This window comes from Gorilla gorilla, chromosome 21 (assembly GCF_029281585.2).
Source record: "Gorilla gorilla gorilla isolate KB3781 chromosome 21, NHGRI_mGorGor1-v2.1_pri, whole genome shotgun sequence".
In the NCBI taxonomy this organism is placed as follows: domain Eukaryota; kingdom Metazoa; phylum Chordata; class Mammalia; order Primates; family Hominidae; genus Gorilla; species Gorilla gorilla.
The window spans coordinates 13,290,017-13,313,717 of record NC_073245.2 but is presented as its reverse complement, the minus strand read 5'-3'; the positions used below and the strand labels follow the sequence as shown (position 1 = coordinate 13,313,717).

Sequence of the window (23,701 nt, the reverse complement as noted above, 5' to 3'; positions counted from 1 at the left end):
TAGGAAGAGACAGTAACAGTAGAAATCATAATATAGAATGGTGAGACATAAGTACTGAGGAAGAAATAGGGCCGAAAGAACAATAATACAAAAAGGCCTAGTCAGTTTTTGCCTCAGCTATTGAAAGAATGGAGTTGCCATTTATTAGTATTAAGAACACTAGAAGAAGAAAAGGCAGTGTAGCAGTGTCTTCCAAGTTCTGAGAGAAAATGGTTTCCTACCTCTGAGGTGGGAGAATAATTGAGAACAGACATTGAAAGCCGAATGAGATTGTTGATAGTGTGATGAGAACTAGTAATCAGGCTGGGCACGGTGGCTCATGCCTGTAATCCCAGCACTTTGAGAGGCCAAGGTGGGTGGATCACCTGAGGTCAGGAGTTTGAGACCAGCCTGACCAACATGGTGAAACCCCACCTCTGCTGAAAATACACACAAAAAAATTAGCTGGGCATGGTGGCGGGCACCTGTAGTCCCAGCTACTCGGGAGCCTGAGGCAGGAGAATCGCCTGAACCCGGGAGGTGGAGGTTGCAGTGAGCCAAGATCTTGCCATTGCACTCCAGTGTGGGCGACAAGAGTGAAACTCCATCTCAAAAAAACAAAAGGACTAATAATAGACAATTAGATTCGATAATGTGGAGGGTCACTAGTGACCTTGACAAGAACAGTTTTGGTGCAGTGGGTTCAAGAGAAAATGAAGCCAGTCACCTGTAGGTCAGCTACTCGGAAGGCTGAGGTGGGAGGATCCCTTGAGTCCAGGAATTCAAGTCCAGTCTGGGCAACATAGCAAGACCCCTGTCTCTAAAAAACATAAATTGATTAATTTACAAAGCAGAAAATGAGAGGAGAATTGAAGACACTGAATATAGACAGTCATATTGATGTTCTTTTGAGGATGGTTATAAGGAGAGTAGAGTAATGGGGCTGTAGTTGGAAGATCATGAGGTGTCGAGTTCTTTTTGTTTTTAGATGGGCAGACATTATAGCATGTTTGTAAATTGATGGGCTGATGCAGTAGGGAGGGACAATTGATGATTAAAGAGAAGTGACACTTGCAAGGGTGAAGTCCTTGAGTAGGTAAGATGGAATGGGATCTAGTATGTAAACAGGGATGTTGGCCTCAAGTTAGACAGGAGCAATGCCAACAATTCATTGGTGGCAGATTATGTGAACCCAAATGCTGGTAGCTTGTTGGTGGGAGAAAGTGGAAGTTCTCTTCTGATTACTTCTGTATTCTCAGGTAAATAAGAAGGAAGGTCTTCAGCTAAAAATGAAGAGAGGTATTGGATTCATCCAAGAGAATGGGGAAGAAAGAATGAGTTGAAAATAAGGAAAAGTTTTAGGATTTCCAGGCAGCACCTAGTGCCCATTTGATGTTTGTAGTTGTAAACCTAGGTGAGACCCTACTTAGCATAGTTGTACACTTTTCCTGCAGCTGTGTTGAGCTGCTTGGATGTGGCAATGTGGAAGGGAATAGCTGAAGTAGGATGGAGGACACCACCATTGGAAGTGGGGGAATCAGGGCACTGAGAGGTAAAGATTGTGGTGAAGATTGAGGTTATCATAAATTAACAGAATGACCTAGGGACCTGTAGATGTCTGTAACAGGGAGAGATAGCAGGTAGTTATTGTTTGAAGACATGAAGAAATGATCAAAAAATAAATACATTTCTTTGAACCAAAGGACATACATTTCCAGATTGAAAAGGCTTGCGAAGAATCTAGCACAATGAATTTTAAAATATCCATGCCAGGACCACATGATCTCACTTATATGTGGTAGAATCTAAAAAAGTTGATCTTGGCCCTGGTGGGAGGATTGCTTGAGCACAGGAGTTTGAGACCAGTCTGGGTAACATGTCGAGACCCCATCTTTACAAAGTTCAAAAAAAAAAAAATTAGCCAGGCGTGGTGGCATGCGCCTGTGATTCCAACTACTCGGGAGGCTGAGATGGGGAGGATCATGTGAGCCTAGGAGGTCAAGGCTACAGCAAGCTGTGTTCATGCCACTGCACTCCAGCCTGGGCAACAGAGCGAGATCCTGTGTCAAGAAAAAAAAAAAGTTGATCTTATAGAAGTAGAGAGTAGAATGGTGGTAATTAGGGTGTAGCGGGGATGGGGAGATGTTGATTGAAGGATATATAATTTCAGTTGGATAGGGGAATAAGTTTAAGAGATCTGTTATACAACATGGTAACTATAGTTAATGATTATATATTCTTGAAAAATGCAAACAGAGTGGATATTAAGTGTACTCATCAAAAAAAAAAACTATGTGAGATGATGCATTTGTTAATTAGCTAGATTTAACTTTTCCGCAATGTATATATACTTCAAAACATCAGGTACACAAATACATATATATATATATATCTGTCAACTTAAAATAAAAATATCCATGTCCCGGCATAGCATCATGAAATTTTCTAGCACCATGAAGACAAAAGAATATCTGTTAAGTCATATAGATAGGATCAGGAATGCTAGGATTCTAGCAGGATTGGAAGCTAGAAAGTAGTGGAGCAAAGAGTGCCTTTTGAAGGAAAATAGATTCCCACCCAGAATTCTGCACCCAGCCAAACTCTCAGGCAGGTGTAAGAAAGGATGAAGATATTTCACACATGTAAGTTCTCAAAATTTGACCTCACATTCACGTTTTATGAAGAAGCTACTGGAGGATGTGCTCTAGCAAAACAATCTGATTAAGGATTTCCCGTGCTGGCGTCCCTTCTACCATCTTCTATAGAAAGATTCTACAGATCTTTCTGTATCGAAAGGGGGCGGGGAACCCTCCCCACGGTCACCCCCTCCCCATACCGAGGTAGCTTGGGTGACATAGGTAGGATTTCTTTATTGTCAAGAGGGTCATTGGGAAGGATCTTCTCTATCACCCCTGGAATGTATCAGGGGGCTGGGACTATTTTTAATTGCCATTTCTCACATTGTTTCCCTTGCTGCTTAGATTGGTGTCTGGCACATAGGACTGGCTGAGTATGAACTGTTCTTGTTAGCTATTATGAAACACTGCTTCAGTAATTATTTATTGAATGAATAGATAATAATTACAGGTGAAGCTGTGGGCTATGTTAAATTTCATGGGTATTCAGAGAATGAAGAGTCATAGTTGTGAGCTAGGTGGTAAGAAAGTGGCTCATCAGCCGGGTGCTGTGGCTTATGCCTGTAATCCCAGCACTTTGGGAGACCGAGGTGGGTGGATCACCTGAGGTCAGGAGTTCAAGACCAGCCTGGCCTTGGAAAAACCCCATCTCTACTAAAAATACAAAAATTAGGCCTAGTGACGGGTGCCTGTAATCCCAGCTACTGGAGAGGCTGAGGCAGGAGAATTGCTTGAACCCAAGAGGCAGAGGTTGCAGTGAGCTGAGATTGCGCCACTGCACTCCAGCCTGGGCAACAGAGTAAGACTCTGTCTCAAAAATAAAAAAAAAAGAAAGTGATTCATGATAGTGATACTCTAGAGAAAGCACTTTAATTAAAGCCTCACAGAGGTTAGTTATTTCTTCAGGTGTTTCTTAGCCAGTTGCCATTACCCCTCATTCTCTTGGAGGGTTTACAGATCTACAGAAGTAATAACTACAGTACAGATGGTCCCAGCCTTAAGAAAATTCAAAATGCAAAGCAAGCCAATGCCCTGGAATACCTGAAAATGTGAAGCTTCAGCCTCCAGTTTACTTGGATGCTGGCCAGGAAGGCTTGGCGTGGTGCCTGTAGAAGTAAAAAGGGTATGCTTACTTAGACTCGTATGGCTTTATTTCTGGTCCAGGGATAGAGGCCTATATATAACTTCCTTTTCACTTGTATCTGGGATGACAGTATACTGAGGACTCTTATTTAGTGAGTGTTGTGGCATTAATAGTACACAATATCTTAACAATGCTTCACAGCTTGTGGGGTCTTCTCTGAGGTTCTGACCTTTGGAGAGGGGAGTGAATGAGACACAAATGCCCTTTAAGTAACACAGCTTAAATTATTGTTTTTGCCCTAAAATTTTTAAAAAAGAAAGAAAAGCAAAGCAGGGTTTGCAACTTGGATATTTAAAATTGTTATCTGTGATTTTTAGCTCTGGTTTGAAGAAAAGGCAGCTCATTTGGCATTCTTTCTGTTTTTAACTTTTAATTTTGAAATAATTTTAAATTTATAGATGAATTTCAAAAGTGGTGCAGAGTGTTCCTGTATACTCTTCATGCAGCTTCCCCTAATATTAAGATCTTACATATAAGCCTGGTGCATTTATCAAAACTAAGAGATTAATATTGGTATAATAGATTTGTTTACTTAGTAAACTTTTGTTTACTTGGAGTTTACTACTCCAGCTTTTATTTGAATTTTCTCGGTTTCTCCACACATTCTTTTTCTGTTCCAGGATCCAACTCAGGATTTCACATTGCATTTAGATTTGGCATGTTTTTAATGGTCAAATAAGTGAAGGGAAGGAATTGTGAATGCTTTGTGATTGAAGACTTGTGAAACTGACTTTACAAAGAACAGATTCTGTAAGGAAATATTCAGAGAATGCCAGAGAGAAGGAAGAAAATGGAAAATAAAGTGTTGTATACACTGGAATATAGTGAACAAACTTCCAGATAACATTTTCCATTTGTGGTGGGTAACAGTTTCTGAAGTTCTGGAATTTAGTTTGTATAGTGTCTTATGCATACCAATTCATGAAATAGGTGTAGACATGAATTGCCATTGGACATGAGTTTTAACCATTTTAGATAAGGTGGCCTATCAGGAACTAAGTTTGGCAGCTGGTGAGATGCTTAACAGTAATGACTTGACTTTAAGAAGATGTCTGTTAGAGGAAGGCAGGCCAGTCCTGTTACAGAGTCATCAGGGAACCAGGCCTCTTCTGTGTTTGTGTTCTGCTGTCTTTTAGCAGGTGGCTTCTATATTCACCATAGCTCCATGATCACAGAATGGCTGTAGGAACTCCAGCCATCATGTCTGTCAGACAAGAAAGGGAAACAGAAGGGGTTTCCTTGTTGAGTCAGTTCTCTTTAGAGAGCTGTCTTGGAAGCTTCTGCTTGATGACTTCTGTGTATGTCTCATTGATCAACTCTGGAGGCAAAGGACCTGGACCTATTGCTGCCACAAATAAAGTTGTGGTACTCTACTGAGAAAGAAAAGGAGGCCGGGCGCAGTGGCTCATGCCTGTAATCCCAGCACTTTGGGAAGCCGAGGCGGGTGGATCTCAAGGTCAGTGGTTCAAGACCAGCCTGGCGAGCATGATGAAACCCTGTCTCTACTAAAAATACAGAAATTAGCCAGGCATGGTGGCAGGTGCCTGTAACTCCAGCTACTCCGGAGGCTGAGGCAGGAGAATTGCTTGAACCTTGGTTGCAGTGAGCCGAGATCGCACCATTGTACTCCAGCCTGGGTGACAGAGTGAGACTCCGTCTCAAAAAAATAAAATAAAAAATAAATAAGAAAAAAAGAATGGATATGGATTAGTCAACTGTTTTATTTTTACCAGGGAGGTAGCTGTGTGGAATGAAGTTTACGTTGCTTAGGATTACTAATGGTTCTGGTGAGCTACATGAAAGTACTGGGAGAAAATTTAAATCGTTGAATAATTCAGTGATGCCAGCACATTCTTCAGGCATATCATATGTGTGTGTTTGTCCCTTCAGTTTGAGTCACCTTATGGTCATTGGTCAACCATGTATTAGCTATGACAGCAGGAACATTGGCTAGCTTTTTTCCATTGCAGGTTATTCCTCCAGCAAAGACATCAGTGGGAAGTGTCATTTATTGCCTTACTGCACATCCTGGCTTTTTGCCTTTTCTCCCTATGTCTAGTTTTGCAAAGGGAGGTAAATGATTGCTGCTTTAATGCAGGGCCAGGTTTCTTAAACCCATAGCAGTCCTACAATGAGCTCTTTTTAATCAGCACCGAAAGTCTAGATTAATGCCAGTATAGCTTTTATTACTTCTGCTGTTGATTCCCAAACCCCACCAACATTTTATTGTGAAACATTTCACAAGTACAGAAAAGTTTCAAGAATTGTTCAGTGAACATTTGTATATACCATACCTAGATTCTATACTTAATGTATTTGTTGTATTTGCCTTCTCATATGAGGCAGATCGTTTTCTCTATCCATCCAATTTTTTTTTTAATGCCTTTCAAAATAACTTGTAGACTCCAGTATGGTTCAACCCTAAACACTTCCTGGAATTGATTTTATATTAAGAATGCTTTCCATTGCAAGTGACAGTAATCCAACTCAAAGGATTTAAGTAAAAAAATGGAATGTATTGGCTTATTTGGGTGGAAAGGATAGTGGGGAGATAGACTTATAGGAAGAGTTGCTGGAACTAGTGCCTTAGGGACTGGAGCCAAGACTCTGCTATCAGAACAGTTAACTCTGTCTATGCTGTCTCTCGTCTGCTTCTCACTACCTGGTTGCGCATTCTCCTATGAATATATCTTCCCCAAGGCAGGGAAGATGGTTACTGTAGCCCCAAACCACATTCTTCCTGCACCGTGATCCTGGAGGCCATTTCTCTTCTAGCTTTAGAGTGAGATAGCCCTGGAAAGGACTCCAATTGACCTGACTTGCACCTGGATAAATCATGATGGGACACTGGCTTGGGAGGGTCACAGGATGTGTTACCAGGGGAGGTAGAAATGGAAAGTGTGCTGAGAGGAGTATAGTCCTCAGAAACTGCTTTCCCACTCATTCTCTGAGGCTGGCATAATCCTGGTACTTGATTAGGAAAGCACAAAGGAGAGCTACAAATGCAAAAATCGTAAGTAAAACAATAGTATATTGAATCTAGAAGCATGGTAAAACAACAGTACTACTTCATGCACATGTAGGCTTTGTCCAAGAAATGCAAGAATTGTTCATTATTAGGAAATCTATTAATGAAGTTAATAGACTGGTAGATGCTCCCCCCCAAAAAAAATCTGCTTAAAATTTAACACTCATTCCTGATTTAAACCACTAATATAATAAGGTTCCAGCTAATTTAATAAGATAAGCAAAAGCAATAATCATAAGGCCGGGCGTGGTGGCTCACGCCTGTAATCCCAGCACTTTGGGAGGCTGAGGCGGGCAGATCACGAGGTCAGGAGATCGAGACCATCCTGGCTAACACGGTGAAACCCTATCTGTACTAAAAATACAAAAAATTAGCTGGGCTTAGTGGCGGGTGCGTGTAATCCCAGCTACTCGGGAGGCTGAGGCAGGAGAATGGTGTGAACCCAGGAGGTGGAGCTTGCAGTGAGCCAAGATCACGCCACTGCACTCCAGCCTGGGTGACTGAGCGAGATTCCGTCTCAAAAAACAGAAAACAAAAAACAAAACAAAAAACAAAAGAAATAATCATCTATCCGTTGACTGGATTATTACAGTAGACTCTTTTTTTTTTTTTGATATGGGGTCTCACTCTTGTCACCCAGGCTGGACTGCAGTGGCGTGATCTCCACTGACAGCAACTTCTGCCTCCCAGGCTCAAGCAATCCTCCCAACTCAGCCTCCTGAGTGGCTGGGACTACAGATGTGTGCCACCACACCTGGCTAATTTTTGTGTCTTTTGTAGAGACAGGATTTTGCCATGTTGCCCAGGCTGGTCTCAAACTCCTGGGCTCAAGCAGTCTGCCTGCCTTGACCTCCCCCAGTGCTGGGATTACAAGCGTAAGCCACCATGCCTGTCCAGCAGTAGAGTCTTAATCGGTCTCTCAGGTTCAACTTTTATTGCCCTTCAGTCTGTTTTCAACACAGCAAATAGAGTGATATTATTAAAATGTATGTCATACCTCTTTTTGAAGCACTCTAAGCACTACAAGTAAAAGCTGAAATAATCAAGTACTAGACCTTAACTAATCTTCCCCCCACACACATACTTTTTTTTTTTCCTCTTCATCTCCTGCAGCTCTCTTCCTCACCTACTCTGCTCCAGCCATACAGGCTCAGTGACACTCCCTTCAGGGCCTTTGCCCTTGCTGCATAGCTTGTGCTCTCACTTCCTTTAGGTCTTTATGCAAAGGTATTCTTGATGAAGCCTTTCCTGATCTTGCTTTTAAACTGCACTCTACCCTCCTCTTAGGACTCACAACCTCCCACTTACCACCATATGACAAGTGTATTTTACTTACTTATTTAGTTTATCTCTCCTCCCTCACGCCTCCCTCACTTAAAATTAAGTTCTGGTTTTGTTCTGAGGATTTTTTGTCCTTTCATTCATTGCTAAATCCCCAGTGCTCTGAACAGTTGGCACACAGTAGGTGCTCAATAAAAAGTTGATGAATTAATGAGTTGAAATAAAAACTGTAAATAAATTGTAAATAAAAAAAGGAAGAGAGAAAACTGCTTTGATTTACTAACTGGAAAACTTAAGACAATAGACAAAACTGTTAGAACTAATTGGAGTTTAGCAAGTTCTTTGAAAAAATGTAACGGACTCTGTATTAGTCTGTTTTCATGCTGTTGATAAACACATACCTGAGACTGGGCAATTTACAAAAGAAAGAGGTTTATTGGACTCACAGTTCCACGTGGCTGGGGAAGCCTCACAATCATGGTGGAAGGTGAAAGGCATATCTCACATGGCAGCAGACAAGAGAAGAGAGCTTGTGCAGGGAAACTGCCATTTTTAAAACCATCAGATCTCATGGGACTTATTCACTGTCATGGGAACAGCACAGGGAAAGACCCATCCCCATGATTCAATTACCTCCTACCAGGTTCCTCCCATGACCCATGGGAGTTATGGGAGTTACAATTCAAGATGAGATTTGGGTGGGGACACAGGCAAACCATGTCAGATTCCTCATGACATTCAAAATAGAAACAAAAACTGCAAAATACCTAGGAATCAACCTAATAAGAATGTTAAAGATTATTTTATAAATAAAAATATAAAACTTGACACAAGGGTATATAAAATGAGAGGAAGGAAAGGAGAGACATAATCATGTTCCTGAGTAGGGAGCTCAGTACTGTCCAGATGCAGTATGATTATAATACAGATTCCCAGCAGAAGAGTTTATGGAACTTGACAAGCTGATTTTACACTTCCTCTGAAAGACAAAATGTTCAGGCCAGGTGTGGTGGCTCACGCCTGTAATCCCAGCACTTTAGGAGGCCAAGGCGGTGGATTGCTTGAGGCCAGGAGTTCAGAAGCAGGCTGGCCAACATGGTGTAACCCTGTCTTTACTAAAAATACAAAAATCAGCTGGGCATAGTGGCGCACATCTGTAATCACAGCTACTCAGGAAGCTGAGGCATGAGAATTGCTTGAACCTGGGTGGTGGAGGTTGCAGTGAGCTGAGATTACACCACTGCATTCCAGCCTGGGCAACAGATCAAGACTGTCTCAGGAAAAAAAAAAGAAAAAAGAAAATGTTCAGTAAAAGCCATGGAATATTTGAAACAATGATAGAAGGACTTGCCTCATCAGCTATAAAAGTAATCTGTATACTAGCAAGTTCAAGTGCTAGCTAGCATACCTTAAAGCTCTGATTATTTTTTTAAGTGCAGTATTCCTGTGAGAATAGGTAAATGCCTCAGATAGAGATCCAAACAATAGATCCAACTATATATGACAGTTTAGCAAATTCTGGAAGTGTCATTCCAGATCAGAGGATTAAAATAATATATGATCTTGGAACAGTCATTCCTGTTTGGGGGAACAAAATGCAGTTGGGTTCCTGCTTCACGAAAGTAAAAAAATTCCAGTGGAATAAAGAACTAAATGTTTTTTATAAACCAACATATATAATTAGAATGAAATTTGACATTTATTATTTTGTTTATGATACTGACTGGGGAAGGCACAAGAGGAAGACATAAAACCCTTAAGCTTAAAGGTAAAGATACACAGATTTAATTACATAACATTTTTAAACTTCAGCATGAAAAAGAGACTATAAACAAAATCTAGAGAATTGGAGAAAATATTTGCAACACATGGCCAAAATACAACTTTTTTTTTTTTTTTTTTTTTTTTTGAGACGGAGTTTCACTCTTGTCTCCAGGCCGGGAGTGCAATGGCATGATCTCAGCTCACCACAACCTCCGCCTCCTGGGTTCAAGTGATTCTCCTGCCTCAGCCTCCTGAGTAGCTGTGATTATAGTCACACACCACCATGCCCAGCAAATTTTTGTATTTTTAGTAGAGACAGGGTTTCACCATGTTGGCCAGGCTGGTCTCGAACTTCTGATCTCAGATGATCCACCTGCCTCAGCCTTCCAAAGTTCTGGGATTAGAGGCGTGAGCCACTGCACCCGGCCCAATACAACTTTTAAAATATGATGAAATATGTAAATTATTCTGAAAAAACTCAAATGACTGACTAGAAAGTAGGTAAAGAATATGAGTATGCACTCATAGAAAAAGAAATGTAGATAATCAATAAACATTTGACAACTTCCCTTGTAATTCGGGAAGTGTGAGTTGTAACTCAGAATTCTAGCCACTCATTTAGCATTAGTTGAAGAGTGGTAACACATAATTTAGAAACTTGTGGGAAACAGGTACTCTGGCATATTATAGGTAAACGGTTTAAAAGAACAATTTGGCAACACCTATCAAAATTTAAAATGCAGGCACCTCTTAACCTGGCAGTGCTACTTTTAGATCTCTTCCTTGCAGAAACTTTTGTGTTTGTGCCAAAGATGGACATAAAAGGTTGCTCACCATAGCATTGTTTGCAATAGCAAACATAAATAGTAAAAATCCTGAATGTTCCATCATAGCAGCTGGTTAAATAAAAACAAAATAATACAGTACAACAGTTTTATTTGATTTATTTTTTATTTTTGTTTTGTTTTGTTTGACACAAGATGTCATTCTGTTGCCCAGGCTGGAGTGCAGTGGCTCAGTCTCGGCTCATTGCAGCCTCAACCTCCTGGGCTCAAGCAGTCTCCACACCTCAGCCTCCTGAGTAGCTGGGACCATAGGCATGCCCCTGTAACCACCACGCCTAACTAATTTTTTGTAGAGATAGGGTTTTGCCATGTTGCCCAGGCTGGTCTCGAACTCCTGAACTCAAGAGGCAGGAGAATCACTTGAACCCAGGAGGCGGAGATTGCAGTGAGCTAAGACTGTGCCACTTTACTCCAGCCTGGGCAACAGAGCGAGACACTGTCTCAAAAATAAATAAATAAATAAATAAAGGTATTCAACATCATTAGTGATCAGGTATGAGCCACCGCACCTGGCCAGCAGTTTTAAAAATGAGATTTGGTTCTGTGTACTAAGCTGGAAAGATCTCTGAGGTATAATGTTAAGTGAAAAAAAGCATGTTGCAGAGCAGTGACATATTTTATAGTTTTGCTTATGTAAAAACAAATACTTCCCCAACAGAAAAACACCAAAACTATGTATTACTGAGAGTTGCATACCAAATTGTTCACGTCAGTTTTCTATGATGAGATGAATCAGATTGGTATATGAGGATTCACTTTGTAAAACATTCAAGACACAAAGTGTACAGGATATGAGAAGAATATGTTAGTATTTTAATTGTTTAATTTTCAAGATAAAGAAAGCATAAATCATGGAGAAAAACTGGGTAAAAATAAAATTTCCGATTTTTTTCTTCATTTCCAGGGAAGCAAGATAATGAAATATAAACAAACAAGAAAACATACCTGGCTGTTCATGCACAGTTGTTATAAAAGCAGTGAGCAGTGAGTTAACTATTTACATATAAGATGGGAAGAACAGAGATGATTGTTTAGAATTCACATATATTGTACCCACGACTAGCTTTATTGTCAGGAAAACAGTGGGGTTCAGCAGAAAGAAAAAGTTCAGAGTCAGGGTACCTGCTCACTTAGGTTCTCATGATGTTAATCTTTACTTAGCTTTGTGATCTTGGGCAAACTACATCTATTTAGCTCTTGGTTTCTTCTTGTTGTCGTCTATCAGTCATCTATCATGTCTAAATTCTGAGTCTGAATCCAAGGAAAATAAGAAATAAGTTATAATATGAAAGCAGCATCTTTGACGTAAGCTTTATTATTGGGTCTGCTGAGTCTGTGCGTCTTCTGAAGGTGAACTTACAAAGTCATTGGTGACCACATGCTCAGGTAGACCTGGGGGTTAGAGGGCAGTGTCATTGCTGGGTATGGTATATGTTTGAAAAAATTTATTTCCTTTTCTTTTTGTAGATAAGAGTCTCACTCTGTCACCCAGGCTTGAGTGCGGTGGTGCAATCACTGCAGCCTGGAACTCCTGGGCTCAAGTGATCCCCCCACCTCAACCTCCTAAGTAGTTGGGACTTCTGATGCACACCACCATGCCTGGCTAATTTTTTTATTTTTAGTTTTTGTAGAGATGAGGTCTTGCTGTGTTGCTAAGGCTAGTGTTGAATGCCTGGCCTCCCAGAGTGTTGGGATTACAGACGTGAGCCACTGTGCCCGCCCTTTGAATATTTCTATTAAAAGGAAAAAAGACAGCTGGGCGTGGTGGCTCACGCCTGTAATCCCAGCACTTTGGGAGGCCGAGACGGGTGGATCACCTGAGGTCAGGAGTTTGAGACCAGCCTGGCCAACATGGAGAAACCTGTCTCTACTAAAAATACAAAATCAGCCGGGCGTGGTTGTGCATGCCTGTAATCCTAGCTACTCAGGAGCCTGAGGCAGGAGAAACGCTTGAACCCGGGAGGCAGAGTTTGCAGTGAGCCAAGATCGCGCTGTTGCACTCCAGCCTGGGCAACACGAGTGAAACTCTGTCTCAAAAAAAAAAAAAAAAAAAAAGAAGCTAAAAAGACTGGCTGGATACACAACAAACTCATAGTGGTGGCCTCTGGGGGGTGAGGATCAATGATGACTTTAGGTTTTTATGTAATATTCCTTTTTTTCCCTCAAAATAGACAGTAAATATTCAACATACATAATTTTAAAAAGCATATATGCCAAAATATTAACAGTGGTTAATTCTGGCTGCTGGGAGTGTGGGTCATGGTGGGTTTTTTAATACTTACTAGGTTTTCTTTTTTTTAATTAAAAGGTAAATAATTAAGTGACACGTTTCATGGTTCATTGATGAATAAAAAACTATCTTCTGGTTAATAATTAAATTTGGGAAGCAGAAAATACACAAAGGAAAGAAAGAATTGAATTTAGTTTCACCATTTGATAATAAAATAAGAAACACTAATTAGGACAGTGTTTATCTCTGGGAAGAAGGTCTTTCTACATTTTATATGCTTGCACTTTCTTTGGATAACATAGTTGTGGAAAGGAAACTGTTTTCAGTATTGTCTTGGCTTTGTACAGCAGTAGTTGGGGAGCTGTTTTTTTCTTGGTCACCTGACCTTTTCATGCTTTTGTCACTTGCTGGTTGTAACTTTGAAAACCAAAGAGCTCTGGGTAACCTTGGCAGTAAAGCAGCCTACTGTCTGATGGGTTGGGAAGTGGGCCACAGGACCAACTCAATGAACTATTTCTAGTGCAGAGAATGATTGCAAGATCAGCCTTCTATTAAACGTGAAAAAGTGGGGAGAGGCAGGCAATCTTCATTGCCCAGAAAAAGTTTTTCTTACTTTAATCTTGATCGTCTTGCTGTTTCAGCTTTGCTGCTTCTAAGACTTTCTTTCCTCTCACCCCCGTATTTTTATTATGAAAATGTTCAAACCATACATAAAACGTGAGAGGCCAGGCGTGGCGCCTCACACTTGTAATCCCAGCACTTTGGGAGGCCAAGGCGGGCAACTCACCTGAGGTCAGGAGTTCGAGAACAGCCTGGCCAACATGGTGAAACCCTGTCTCTACTAAAAATGCAAAAATTAGCTGGGCATGGTGGCACACGCCTGTAATCCCAGCTACAGGGAGGCTGAGGCAGGAAAATCACTTGAACGCAGGAGGTAGAGGTTGCAGTGAGCCAAGATCGTGCCACCGCACTCCAGCCTGGACAACAGAATGAGACTTCAAAAAAAAAAAAAAAAAAGTGAGAGAATAGTACAATGAATATTTGCTATACCCACCAGATAGATTCCACAGTTTTTAACATTTTGCCATATGTGGTTTATCTTTTTTCTTTTTCTCAATCTGTCTTCTTTTATGTCAAACCTTTTTGAAGTAAGCTGCAGACATTGTGACATTTCGCTTCTAAATATTTCCTTATGCATCTAAAATAAAGGACATCCTACTACATAACCATGATAACATTGCCATACCTAAGAAAATTAACAGTAGATCCCTAATGGTATCAAATACATAGTCCATATTCAAGTTTTCTCAGATGTCTCACAGATGTTTCCATTTTTCTTTTTTTTTTTTTTTTTTGAGACGGAGTCTTGCTCTGTTGCCCAGGCTGGAGTACAGTGGCGTGATCTTGGCTCACTGCAGCCTCTGCCTTCCAGGTTCCAGTGATTCTCCTGCCTCACCCTCCTGGGTAGCTGGGATTACAGGCGCACGCCATCACGCCAGGCTAATTTTTGTATTTTCAGTAGAGACAGGGTTTTGCCACGTTGGCCAGGCTGGTTACGAACTCCTGACCTCAGGCAATCCTCCCGCCTTGGCCTCCCAAAGTGTTGGGATTACAGGCATGAGCCACCATGCCTGGCCTGTTTTTCTTTTCTAAAAAAAATTTAAAGTTCATAGATTGCATTTTGTTGTTATTCTTTAATCCCTTTTACACTGTAAGAATTTTCCCTCTCTGTTGTTTTTTGTTTTATATAACGCTGACTTTTTAAAAACTATTTCTCTTTTTTTTTGGTAGAGACAGGGTCTTGCTATGTTGCACATGTTGGTCTCAAACTCCTGACCTCAGTTGATCCTCCCACCTCAGCCTCCCAAAGTGTTGGAATTACAGGCATGAGCCACAATGCCCAGCTGACTATTTTTAACTTCTAAAAAAATTTTTTAAATTGGCCAGGTGCAGTGACTCACACCTGTAATCCAGCACTTTGGGAGGTTAAGGTGGGCAGATTGTTTGAGCCCAGGAGTTTGAGACCAGCCTGGGCAACATGGCGAGACCCCATCTCTACAAAAAAAAAAAAATAGAAAAATTAGCTGGGTGTGGTGGTATGCGCCTGTAGCCCCAGCTACTCGAGAGGCTGAGGTGGGAGAATCACCTGAGCCCAGGAAGTTGAGGCTGCAGTGAGTCGTGATCAAGCGACTGCACTCCAGCTTGAGCAACAGAGTGAGACCCTGTGAAACCTCATCTCTACTAAAAATATGAAAAAATTAGCTGGGTTGGGTGGCGGGCGCCTGTAATCCCAGCTACTTGGGAAGCTGTGGCAGGAGAATCACTTGAGCCCAGGAGGCAGAGGCTGCAGTGAGCTGGGACTGCACCATTGCACTCCAGCCTAGGCAACAAGAACGAAACTCTGTCTCAAAAAAAACAAAACAAAACAAGAAAAATACACATGCCATAAAATTTACCATTTTAACTACTTCTAAGTGTACAATTCTGTGGCACTAAGGACATTCACATTGTTAAACTAAAATCACCACCATCCATCCACACAACCTTTCATCTTGCAAAACTGAAGCTGTACCTATTAAACAATAACTCCCCATTCCCTCTTCCATCCAGCACCTGGCAACCACCATTCTATCTACCTTCTGTCTCTGTGAAGTTGACTATTCTGGGTACCTCATAAAAAAGTAGAATCATACAGAAATTTGTACTTTTATGGCTGGATTTCACTTACCATAATGTTCTCAAGGTTAATCCATATTGTAGCATGTGTCAGAATTTCCTTTTTAAGGCTAAATAATATTCCATTGTGTGTATGTATCACATTTTGTTTATCACTTTGGGTTGCTTCCACCTTTTGGCTGTTGCAAATAGTGCTTCTATGAAGATGGGTATACAGGTATCTCTTTCAGTCCCTGCTTTCAATTCTTTGGAATTTATACCCAGAACTGGAATTTCTAGGTATCTGTTTCAGTCCCTGCTTTCAATTCTTTGGAATTTATACCCAGAACTGGAATTTCTAGATCATGTGGTAATTCTATTTTTAATTTTTTAAGAAACTGCCATACTGTTTTCCGTAGTGGTTGCACCATTTTACATTCCCACCAGTAGTGCACAAGGGTTCTAATTTCTCCAAATCCTTGATGGCACTTGTTATTTTCTAGTTTTTTGATAGTAGCCATACTAATGGATATTAAGTAATATTTAATTATGGTTATGATTTGCATTTCTCTAATGATTAGAGGTGTTGAGTTTCTTTTCATGTGCTTGGCCATTTGCATATCCTCTTCAGAGAAATGTTCTTTGCCCTTTTCTTTTTTTTTTTTTTTTTTTTTTTTTTGAGACAGAGTCTTGCTCTGTTGCCCAGGCCAGAGTGCAGTGGCGTGAACACATCTCACACTGCAGCCTCAACCTCTTGGGCTCAGATGATCCTCTTACCTTAGCCTCATGAGTAGTTGGGACCGCAGGCACATGCTACCACATCCGGCTAATTTTTTTTTTCTTTTTTTTTTTTTTTTTTTTACTTTTTATAGAGACAGGGTCTCCCTGTGTTGCCCTGGCTGGTCTCAAACTCATGGGCTCAAGAGATCCCCCACCTTGGCCTCTCAAACTGCTGAGATTACAGGCATGAACCACCTGCCTGGCTTCATTGCCCATTTTCGAATAGGAATTTTTGGTGGTGGTTGTTGAGTTATATAGATGGGTTGTCTTTTTACTCTGTTGCTTGTGTCATTTGATGCACAGAAGTTCTAAATTTTAAATGTCCAGTTTATATATTTTTTTATTTGTTGCCTGGGCTTTTGGTGACATTTTCAAGAATTCATTGCCAAATCGAATGTCACAAAGATTTTCCTTTGTGTTTTGTTATAAAAGTTTTATAGTTTTAGGTTTATGTTTAGGTCTTTGATACATTTTGAGTTAATTTCTTTATATGGTGTACGGTGAGGTCCAACTTCATTCTTTAGATATCTAGTTTTCCCAGCACCACTTGTTTGAAAGACTATTCTTATTGAGTGGTCTTGACATCCTTGTCAAAATCATTTGACCAGGTATGTGAGGGTTTGTTTCTGGTCTCTTTATTCTGTTTCATTGGTCTGTATGTCTGTCTTATGCCAGTATCCCACTGTTGATGACTGTAGCTTTGTAATAAGTTTTAAAATCAGGAGTGTGAGTTCTACAGCTTTAATCTTTATCAAGATTGTTTTGGATATTCAGAGTCTCTTGAGATTCCATATAAATTTTAGAATGGATTTTTCTACTTCTGTAAAAAACATCATTGGGATTTGAGAAGGGATTACACTGAATGTGTAGATTGCTTTGGGTAACATTGACAGCTTAACGATATTGTCTACCAATGCATGAACAGAGGGTATCTTTTCATTTATTGCTGTCTTCTGTAATTTCTTTCAGAAATATATGAGTGGTCCAGTTTCTCTGAATTCTCAGTTTGGTAGTCACTGTTTTTCATTTTATCCATTCTAATAGAGGTATAGTAATATCTCATGGTTTTAATTTGCATTTCCATAATGGATAATGATGTCGAACATGTTGTCATAGGGCTTCTCTGCCATTTCTGTATCCTCTTTGACAAATTGTTTCTTCATACCTTTTGCCCATTTTCTAACTGGATTTTTTTTTTTTTACCATTGAGTTTTGAGAGTTCTTTATGTATTCCACATATGGTTCTTTTTCAGATATGTGGTTTGCACATATTTTCTCCCAGTCAGTAGCTTGTCTTTTCATTCTCTCAACAGAGTCTTTCATAGAGCAAAACTTTAAAATTGTAATGAAGTCCACATTATCATTTCTTTTTCCTATGGATCACATTTTTTGGTGTCAAGTGTAAGAACTCTTCACCAAATCCTAGGTCCAGAATATTTTCTTCTGTTTTCTTCCAAAGATTTTATAATTTTACATTTTCCATTTAGATCTATGCTTTAATTTGTATATAATGTGTAAGGTTGAGGTTTACGTTTTTGCCCGTAGATATCCAGTTATTCTAGCCCTACTTATTGAAAAGACTATCCATCCAACATTGAATTGCTTTTGTGCCTTTGTTAAAAATTAGTTAGTTGTACTTGTGTGGGTCTGCTTCTGGTTACTCTATCTGTTCCATTGACTTATGTGTCTGTCCCTTAGCCAGTACCACTCAGTCTTGATTACTTTAGCTGTGCAGTAAGTCTTGACATTGGGTAGAGTGATTCCTCCCACTTTTTCTTTTTCAAAACAGTTTTAAGCTATTGTAGTTCCTTTGCTTTTCCTTATGAGTTTCATTTGTTTATTTTATTTTTAAGAGATGAGGTCTCACTATATTGCCCAGGCTGGCCTCGAACTCCTGAACTCAAGTGATCCTCCCATCTTAGCCTCCTAGTAGCTGAGACTAAGACCTGTATCACTGTTCCTGGCTTGTGTAAATTTTAGAATAATCTCTTCTACATCTCTAAAAAATATTGGATTTTCATAGGGATGTGTTAAACTTACCACATTAGGGAGAATTGATATCAGTACTATGTTGAGGTTCCTAATCCATGAACATGGTATGTCTTACTATTTATTTAGATCTTCTTTAATTTCTTTAATCAGTGTTTTGTAGTTTTTAACATGTAAGTGCTGTGTATGTTTTATTAGGTTTATAACTAGGTATTTAATTTTTAAGAGATTATAAATGGTATTGTATTTTAAATTTTGGTTTTCTATAAAGTTACAATTGTCCCATCACTTTGGAAGGCCAAGGTGGGAGGATCACTTGAAGCTAGGAATTCAAGACCACCCTAGAGAGGCAACAAAGTGAGACCCTGTCTCTCCAAAATTTTTTTTCAAAATTAGCTTGTGTGGTGGCATGTGTCTGTAGTTCCAGCTACTTGGGAGGCTGAGGTAGGAGGATCGCTTGAGCCCATGAGTCCAGGAGTTAGAGACTGCAGTGAGCTATGATCATACCACTGCACTCCAACCTGGACATCAGAGCAAGACCCTGTTTCTAAAAAAAAAATTACAATTGATTTTTATATGTTGATCTTGTATCTTGAAGCCTTGTTGAACTCACTTATTAGTTCTAGGAATTTTGGTAGAATCCTTAAGATTTCCTACAGAGACCATCATGTCATCTACAAATAGGACATATCTGCAAATAGGAACAGTTTTCTTTCTGTCTTTTCAATCTATGTGTCTTTTACTTCCTTTTATTGCCTTATTCTGTTGGCTAGAACTTCCGGTATTATGTTAAATAGGAATAATGAGAGTAGACATGCTCGTCTTCTTCCTGACCTTAGAGGAAAAACATTCAGACTTTGACCATTATGTGTAATTACAAACTTTGCTTGGTGGGTTTTTTAAATGATCTTTATCAAGTTGAGGAAACTATTTCTAGTTTTCTGAGTGGCTTTTTTTCTGTTTTTTTAATTGATGCATAATAGATACACACATTTTCAGGGTACATTCATATAATTTATAAAGATCAAATTAGTGTAGTTGGGATATCCATCAATTCTGAGTGTTTTTATTATGAATGGGTGTTGACTTTTATTAAGTGATTTTTCTGCATCAGTTTTTTGGTTGTGTGATTTTTCTTCTTTAGCCTGTTAATATGAGGGACTACATTGATGGATTCATGAATAATGAACCAGCCTCGAGTATCTCTGTGATAAATTCCACTTGGTCCTAGTGTATAGTTGTTTTACATGTTGCTGAATTTTACTTACTATATTTTGTTAAGGGTGTTTACATTTAATTAAAAAAAATTTCCCAGGTGTGGTAGTGCACGCCTGTAATCCCAGCTACTCAGGAGGGCTGAGGAGGGAGGATTGCTTGAGCCCAGGAGTTCAAGTCTAGCCTAGGCAACATTAATGAGACCCCATCTCTTTAAAAAAAAAAAAAAAAGCAGGATGTTTACATTTATATTCATGATGGATTTTGGTTTGTAGGTTTCTTTCTCTTTTTGATACTTTTTGTTTTTGACTGATGATTAAAAAGGAAACACTCAGATAGTGTCCTCTCCCTCTTACTCTCCCAGAGGAAGAAAACAGTCATCAGTGACGAATGGCAGTTGCAGCAAAGCAACATCAAAAACCAGCTTTATGCTCAGGAGAGACCACTGTGCCTCCTTCTGTGGTTTCTAGTGCTCTACTCATTCAGAGAGACCTCTCTAATAATGAACTACAGAAATGATCCCTGAAAGTATAGTCTTTGGTACTATCTTTGTCTAGCTTTGATATCACATGGAAGACTATGAAACTCTTCATGGCAGATAGTGATGAAGAGTGCCAAGTCATGGAATGAATGAGTTGGGGCATAGGAACATCAAAAAGAATCCAGCAGGGCAGCCTTGTGTGGTGGCGCATGCCTGTAATCCCAGCACTTTGAGAGGCTGAGGCAGGTGGATCACTTGAGGTCGAGTTCAAGACCAGCCTGGCCAACATGGTGAAACCTTCTTACTAAAAAGTACAAAAATTAGCCAGGCATGGTGGTGTACATCTGTAATCCCAGCTACTTGGGGGACTGAGGCATGAGAGTCGCTTGGACCCAGGAGGCGGAGGTTACAGTGAGCCAAGATTGTGCCACTGCACTCCAGCCTGGGCGACAGAGTGAGAGTCCATTTCAAAAAAAAAAAAAAAAAAAAAAAAAGAATCCAGTGGGGCAAAAGAATTCAGGAATTAGTGAAGAGAAATAGTGTAGTTTGGCTGTAAATACAGTTTTGAGGTGAGAGTAAGGCAGTGTACTGGAGGAGATTCAGTAAGGGATGGGGATGATGCCTGGCTTCATAGGTGGAAGAATTAGTGTAGTTGGTTTGTAGAGGCTCTTAGTAAATAATGATGTAGTAGGACTGGGATTATATTGACTGTAGAGAAAGTATTAAATATAAGAGTGTTAGGAAGCTGGGCGCGGTGGCTCACACCTGTAAGGCCTGAGGCGGGCGGATCACCTGAGGTCAGGAGTTCGAGACCAGCCTGGCCAACATGGCAAAACTCCATCTCTGCTAAAATACAAAAATTAGCCGGGCGTGGTGGCACACACCTGTAATCCCAGCTATTCGGGAGGCTGAGGTGGGAGAATCACTTGAACCTGGGAGGCAGAGGTTGCAGTGAGCCAAGATCACTGTACTTCAGCCTGGGCCACAGAGCCAGACTCCATCTCAAAAAAAAAAAAAAAGTGTTAGGGAATGAGTACTAGAGGCAGATCCTGGACCTGGAGATGATGAGGAGACCAGGTGGAAGAATCAGTCTTGAGCAGGAAATTGGGCGCCTCTCTCTGGAGCTTCTGGGAAGGAGGGGATGGGTATGGAGAGAATGGGGTCCTTAGAAGTAATGTGAATGTCTGAGAGTGCCTCACATTTTGCTTGAGCAAACGGCTATCCCTAGGGCTGAAGGAATAATAGGTCTACACAGAAATGGAAGCAAGTATTCTCTGCTGACACTCCCTATATGGATAGCTGTGAGGATGAATTAGAGCTTTGTTTAGGTCCTCAGGCCAGTTTGGGGTTTAGTTTGCATTTGTTTTTGAGACAGACTGATGAGGACCACAAGTGGGGTGATCAGTATGGAAACTCTTATTTGAGAAATCTTCAAAACATGAAAAGTCATTGGAAGTTCTTGGAGTCAGCTGCTGAGTCTTAATCCTTTCCACCATTGACCATGAGAGAGGGACTTTGGCTTCATCCTCTGTTGAGGAGTTTGTAATCAGCAGGTCAGACTTAGTCTTCAGACCAGTTCTGCACAATCTCTTCCAGAAAATAAAAGAGAAAGGAACCTTCCCAATCCATTTTATGGTTCTGATACCAGAACCAGACAAGAATCAATTTCCATCCCCAGCAAAGTCATTCCTCTTCCTCATGACTCCATTGTGGGACACAGGATGCTGCTCTTCTCATGGGGCTGTCCTGGCACTCAGGGGACCATTTTCTGTTCTTGTTGCAGCTGCAGTCGACTTCGGCAGGTTCAGAGCATCCTGACCCAGAGCAGCAAGTCTCGGCCGGATGGGATCCTTTGCATCCTAGGTCAGTGCTTTTAACAAGGTGGGACTCAGGGCTTGGGCAACTTGGCTTTTTTTGTTCACAGGAAGATATTAGTAATAGTAGCAATGTGAAATAAGCTGTGAGTTGGTGTCCTCCTAGTTCTTGTTCCCCCGAAATTTGTTGCCGTTTTAATGAGGTTAGATGAGCTATCAGTGAGATAGGAAGCCCATTTTTGGAGCTACTTCTGCCTTAAGCCCTTCTTTTAGCCTCACATATATAGCTGCCTCCTGCCATGACATGTCCCTCTTGCCCAGAGCCCACACTCTGAGACTTCACAGACATCAGGACCTAGGTAATAAATATATACCTAAAGCATTGAGAGATGGTAGTGAAGACAGTATTGTTTAATTTCCTTTTTATTTGTCTCTAATTCAGCTCCTCTAGACTGTAAGCTTCATGAGGGTCATTTGCAGGCATGTTCACCACCATACCCCAGCATCTAGTACAAGTGCTAGACCTTGAGCCTCATAATTGTAAAGTGATGGGTGTTTGTGGTTCCACTCACTTGTCCTCTTCTTCACATTATTGGGTTCTTGTCAAGCCACCTTAATCTGCCTTTGTTTGATCCCAAGTGTTTTGGTAAAGATCTCTTTGAAAGGTGAAGATTTTTCTGACCCCTATTCTTAAGCTAACTGAAAGCATTCCAAGATGAATCCTTTTCAGAAATTAACAGGCTCCATAATCTATGCTGTTTGATTATCTCAATTACAAGACGTTGGAATTCAAGTAAAGGTACTTGATGCTGAGACCTGTTTCTTTCACAGAATTGCTTAGCTTGGTTTCTGGCACAAAACTGGTCTGAGCTGCGTCCTTCAGCTTGATCATCAGGGTTTTGCTAAGCAGGGGCAAATTATTGGCTCATCTGCTCTCCGTAGTACGGTGCAGCTGATCAGAGCCTCCTTTGCCTTGCAGGAATCGATAGCAGGTACAATGAAGGCTGCAGAGAGCTGGCAAATTATCTTCTATTTGGTTTGTACAATCAGAATACCAATGATTTTGAGAAAACGGGATTTTCTGAAGAAGTGCTAGATGGTAAGTATATATTGGTAAACTCTGTGTGATACAAGAGTAAGAGGTTTATTTATTTGGATCCTTATTTTATGGTCTTCTTATGGAATAAAATTTAAAATAGTCCAAAGCCCCAGTAAATGTTTGCTTTTTAAAGAATGAAAAAACGGCATTTTTTCTTTGCTGATATATTTAGTAGCAACAAGTAGTTTTCAGAATATATTTATTAATTCAGCTTTAGAGAAACAAGTAAACATCAGTGTTTGGCTTTATCTCTGTTTGGCAAAGTACTGGTTTTCCTCTTAATTGACCATTGCCTCTACATGCTAACGGTTCAGATTATATGGTGTTGTCCTGTGAAAGCACCTTCAGTTGTGAGGTAAGGATGGGCCTGCAGGCAGCTCCTACAAGGAAGATTTCTTGTGGCTTATCAGCTGAGGAACAAAGACTCTTTGTCCTGCTGTCTTTGGGAATTATTTTCTCTGTGACTTTAATTCATGAAGATGCCTGTGACTACAATGCTGGATTTCTGTTTATATTCCCCTCTCCCTAGCACTGAGACACTCTGCCTGTGTTGATGCTGCTGGGGGCTATTGCCCAGGAGCTATCTCTGATATCACATATTTAGAATCATGTCTTGTATGCCAGATGGGTCAGGAGACACTGGAATAGACAAAATAAAAGTGGACAAGAGACAGACAGCTCTTGTGAGGCAGCTGGGGGAGGCATGAAAACAAACATCTGATGTGAAATAATATTGCTATGTGTCTAGTGCAGTAGTTCCC

The 23,701-nt window shown here is 40.4% G+C and overlaps 1 protein-coding gene and 1 non-coding gene across 5 annotated transcripts in view; one reads left to right on the top strand and one right to left on the bottom strand.

Moving 5' to 3' along the window:
• Window positions 1-23,701, top strand: part of DNAAF9 (dynein axonemal assembly factor 9) — a 162,265-nt gene that overhangs the window by 3,412 nt on the left and 135,152 nt on the right. For 3 of the 4 annotated variants that reach the window (XM_031004883.3, XM_031004884.3, XM_055372473.2), the window contains exons 2-3: window positions 21,811-21,890; window positions 22,821-22,940. The exons of the other annotated variant lie outside the window; for it this stretch is intronic. In XM_031004883.3, coding sequence (XP_030860743.3) covers window positions 21,811-21,890; window positions 22,821-22,940 — 200 coding nt within the window. The remainder of the gene's footprint in view (window positions 1-21,810; window positions 21,891-22,820; window positions 22,941-23,701) is intronic. 4 annotated transcript variants of the gene reach the window in all.
• On the bottom strand, window positions 19,873-20,084 carry LOC115931801 (small nucleolar RNA U3). Its single transcript, XR_004068250.2, has one exon. It is a non-coding gene; the product is annotated as a small nucleolar RNA U3 (small nucleolar RNA).